Consider the following 2,922-nt stretch of genomic DNA (forward strand, 5'->3'; position numbering starts at 1 on the left):
CACCTAATGAGTTAAATACCTCCACCCACTTGCCTATAAATATCCACTAACAGTAATCGCAATTCACACAACACTCAGCCTTGATAATGGATGCAGATCGCATTCGAAACGCGTCGGCCAATTCACCATTATCTACAACTTTTGCCCGTTGTTCTAACAATGTTAAAACGACTTCTTGAGAAGATTTCTAAGAAGAAAGTAAACCCACAGACATCGGTCTTATTCAACAAAATATGTATATATATATGTGTGTATGTCATGACTAATAGCCCAGTTTAATGATTTCGAACTACACTATAACAAAATTCTTTATTGTTAATGTAATCAGCGAACATGATAACAACCTTGTAGCTCTAGGAAAGTCTAACTGACTGGCTCTTTTTGTTTACAGATTGTTTTTGGTTGCTAGAGGCTGTTTTACAGTATGCTTCAACAGGAAACTTGGCTTCAGTTTTTGAAACGCTAAAACCATTTTCAGTTCCACCAGCCTTTGATTTACCTCAACGTATGGAAGGTAAGTAATTTTTTAGTGCATTTCATCTCCTGTATTATTTAAATATTTAGCCTTAAGTACTAAGTTACATTAACCGTATGCACAGGTGGGGGTCAAAGTGTGCATGTCATGACTTTTACAGATTTATATTCAAAATTTAATTAAATAACTTCATTTTCAACATATGTCAATAAAGTTGGCCTCAAAATTTAGTTTATAATTCAAATTTTAATATTATATAAATTTTGATATCTTAATTTAAAATGGAAGTTTTTAAATAAATTATCTTGTTTTCTATGTCTCATGTGATATCTCTACGTTTTGAATTCTTCGTTTAAAATTTTTTTCTTCCTTTATATGGGTTTCAGAATGTCCAATAATTAGGGATACAAACTAATGACATTGAAAACCTAGAATTTAAAATAAGAACGTCTTGCCTTCTTTACTGTCTGAGGTAGCAGTAAATTTGTTACACTCACCAAAGAAGCTCCTCCCAACTCTTCATGCTTTTGAAATTTCTTATTTACTCAAAGTTACTTGTCGATGGTACATGTTTATAACCAATAGAAGGTCTATTTTGTGAATTATGTGATTATGACATCTTTATATTTATTTAATTTGGTAAAAGGTGCCATTTTCCAATTAGATATTATTGAGTGAACACTGAAGTCAGTAATTCAGTAAGTAATGAAATATTTTAAACTGTTTTATAGGTCATTTAGAAAATCATGTAAATTATAGTAATTTTAGGGCATTCTGGTTTATTGTTTTAATCATTGTTTGTGTTTTAAGATGTTTATTTGAAAGTTACATGAATTATGTTTTGGACAACCAACTTAAGGAGAAAAATTTAGGGTTAATGAGGTCCAGCTTCCGAAAGCAAAAGGCTTGAAGTGTTAAATTTCTTTTACGTGTATTTCTTGTTCATTTATATACGTTTTTTAACAGGAGCAAAAATATAAAAATTAAAAAGGTATTATGTTAGTTAAAAAAATAAAAATAAGTCAGTCCACTGAACCAAGATAATATTGGAGAATTGATGTTTGACATGAATTCCATGATTCAAATTTACTTAATGTATCTTTACAAAATTTGCTAAGCTTTTAGCAAACACTACAAGTGTGCTGTACACAAAAAAGTATTGATAATAAAGATTTGTCTATGAATTCATTTTAGTCACTCTGAATAGTCTGAGTGTAAGATAATTTTCATGTTAAGAATAAAAATACTTTTTCCATCTTACAGATTTCAGACTTCATTTAAATAACTGCTAGAACCTTCTAAGGGAATATTAAAAGTTTCTTTCAGGAAAATTTTATATTTCTTCTGTTATTTTCTCTACCCTAACACTATACAGGCTCAGTCCATTTGACTGTTCTTGTAACCACCACACAAAAATATGACATAAATCTAAAGTACCCTTTTTTATTTCCGGAATGATTACAGATTGTAATAGAAAATCTAAAATTATTTATCCTATATAGCTTTGGGGTCATAACAATTTACATCTGTTTTTGTTTGATTTTATTATGTTATTGCTCTTTGAACCATGTCTAAGTTCTGCAAGTAGAAGTAAGTCACCCAGCAGGAATGAAGAAAGTTCAGGTTATATCACACAACATCTAACTACATACATTCCTCATGCAAAAAAAAAAATTGTTTTCTTGTTTCAGTAAATTGCCCAGCAGGAATGAGGAAAGTTCAGGTTATATCACACAACGTCTAACTACATACATTCCTTGAGGCAAAAAAAAAAATTGTTTTCTTATTTCAGGAAATCACCCAGCAGGAATGAGGAAAGTTCAAGTTATATCACACAACGTCTAACTACGTACATTCCTTGAGGCAAAAAAAAAAATTGTTTTCTTATTTCAGGAAATCACCCAGCAGGAATGAGGAAAGTTCAAGTTATATCACACAACGTCTAACTACGTACATTACTCATGCATTTCTTGAGGTAAAAAAAAATTGTTTTCTTATTTCAGGAAATCACCTTTATCGTTACTCCAAAGTTTTGGAACACCACTTGGGCACCCCTCAAACCCGACCACTTCCACCTTGCCTACATTTATCATGGACAACACCTTTTCCTTTAAATAAATCTGCTCCAAGGTTAGTGGTTGCTGCTGATATTTTCTTTCTCTCTTGCCTAAAACGAATGTTTCACTGTGATTATTTTATCACAATTGTATAATAATACTGCATGTAAGTATTACATGTTATAAAGAGACTGCACAGGGCTTTTCGACAAACAAGTAAAAATGTTAAAGTAACATACTTTTGTACAGAATCACATCATAATAATACAATAGTAAATTGATAAAAAATTTATAAGCATGATTTTTTTAATTGTTGTTTATAGAGAGGACATAGTACACGTTTGAACAGAACAGTGGTGTGTCTTCGGGTATATACGGATATACATGTTT

General features: G+C 30.9%; 1 protein-coding gene across 2 annotated transcripts in view; it reads left to right on the top strand.

The window, feature by feature from the left end:
• LOC106469138 (membrane-bound transcription factor site-1 protease-like) overlaps positions 1 to 2,922 on the top strand; it is a 58,640-nt gene that overhangs the window by 54,039 nt on the left and 1,679 nt on the right. For both annotated transcript variants that reach the window (XM_022397567.1, XM_013929601.2), the window contains 2 exons: positions 392 to 514; positions 2,479 to 2,605. In XM_022397567.1, coding sequence (XP_022253275.1) covers positions 392 to 514; positions 2,479 to 2,605 — 250 coding nt within the window. The remainder of the gene's footprint in view (positions 1 to 391; positions 515 to 2,478; positions 2,606 to 2,922) is intronic.

This window comes from Limulus polyphemus, unplaced genomic scaffold (assembly GCF_000517525.1).
Source record: "Limulus polyphemus unplaced genomic scaffold, Limulus_polyphemus-2.1.2 Scaffold3322, whole genome shotgun sequence".
In the NCBI taxonomy this organism is placed as follows: Eukaryota; Metazoa; Arthropoda; class Merostomata; order Xiphosura; family Limulidae; genus Limulus; species Limulus polyphemus.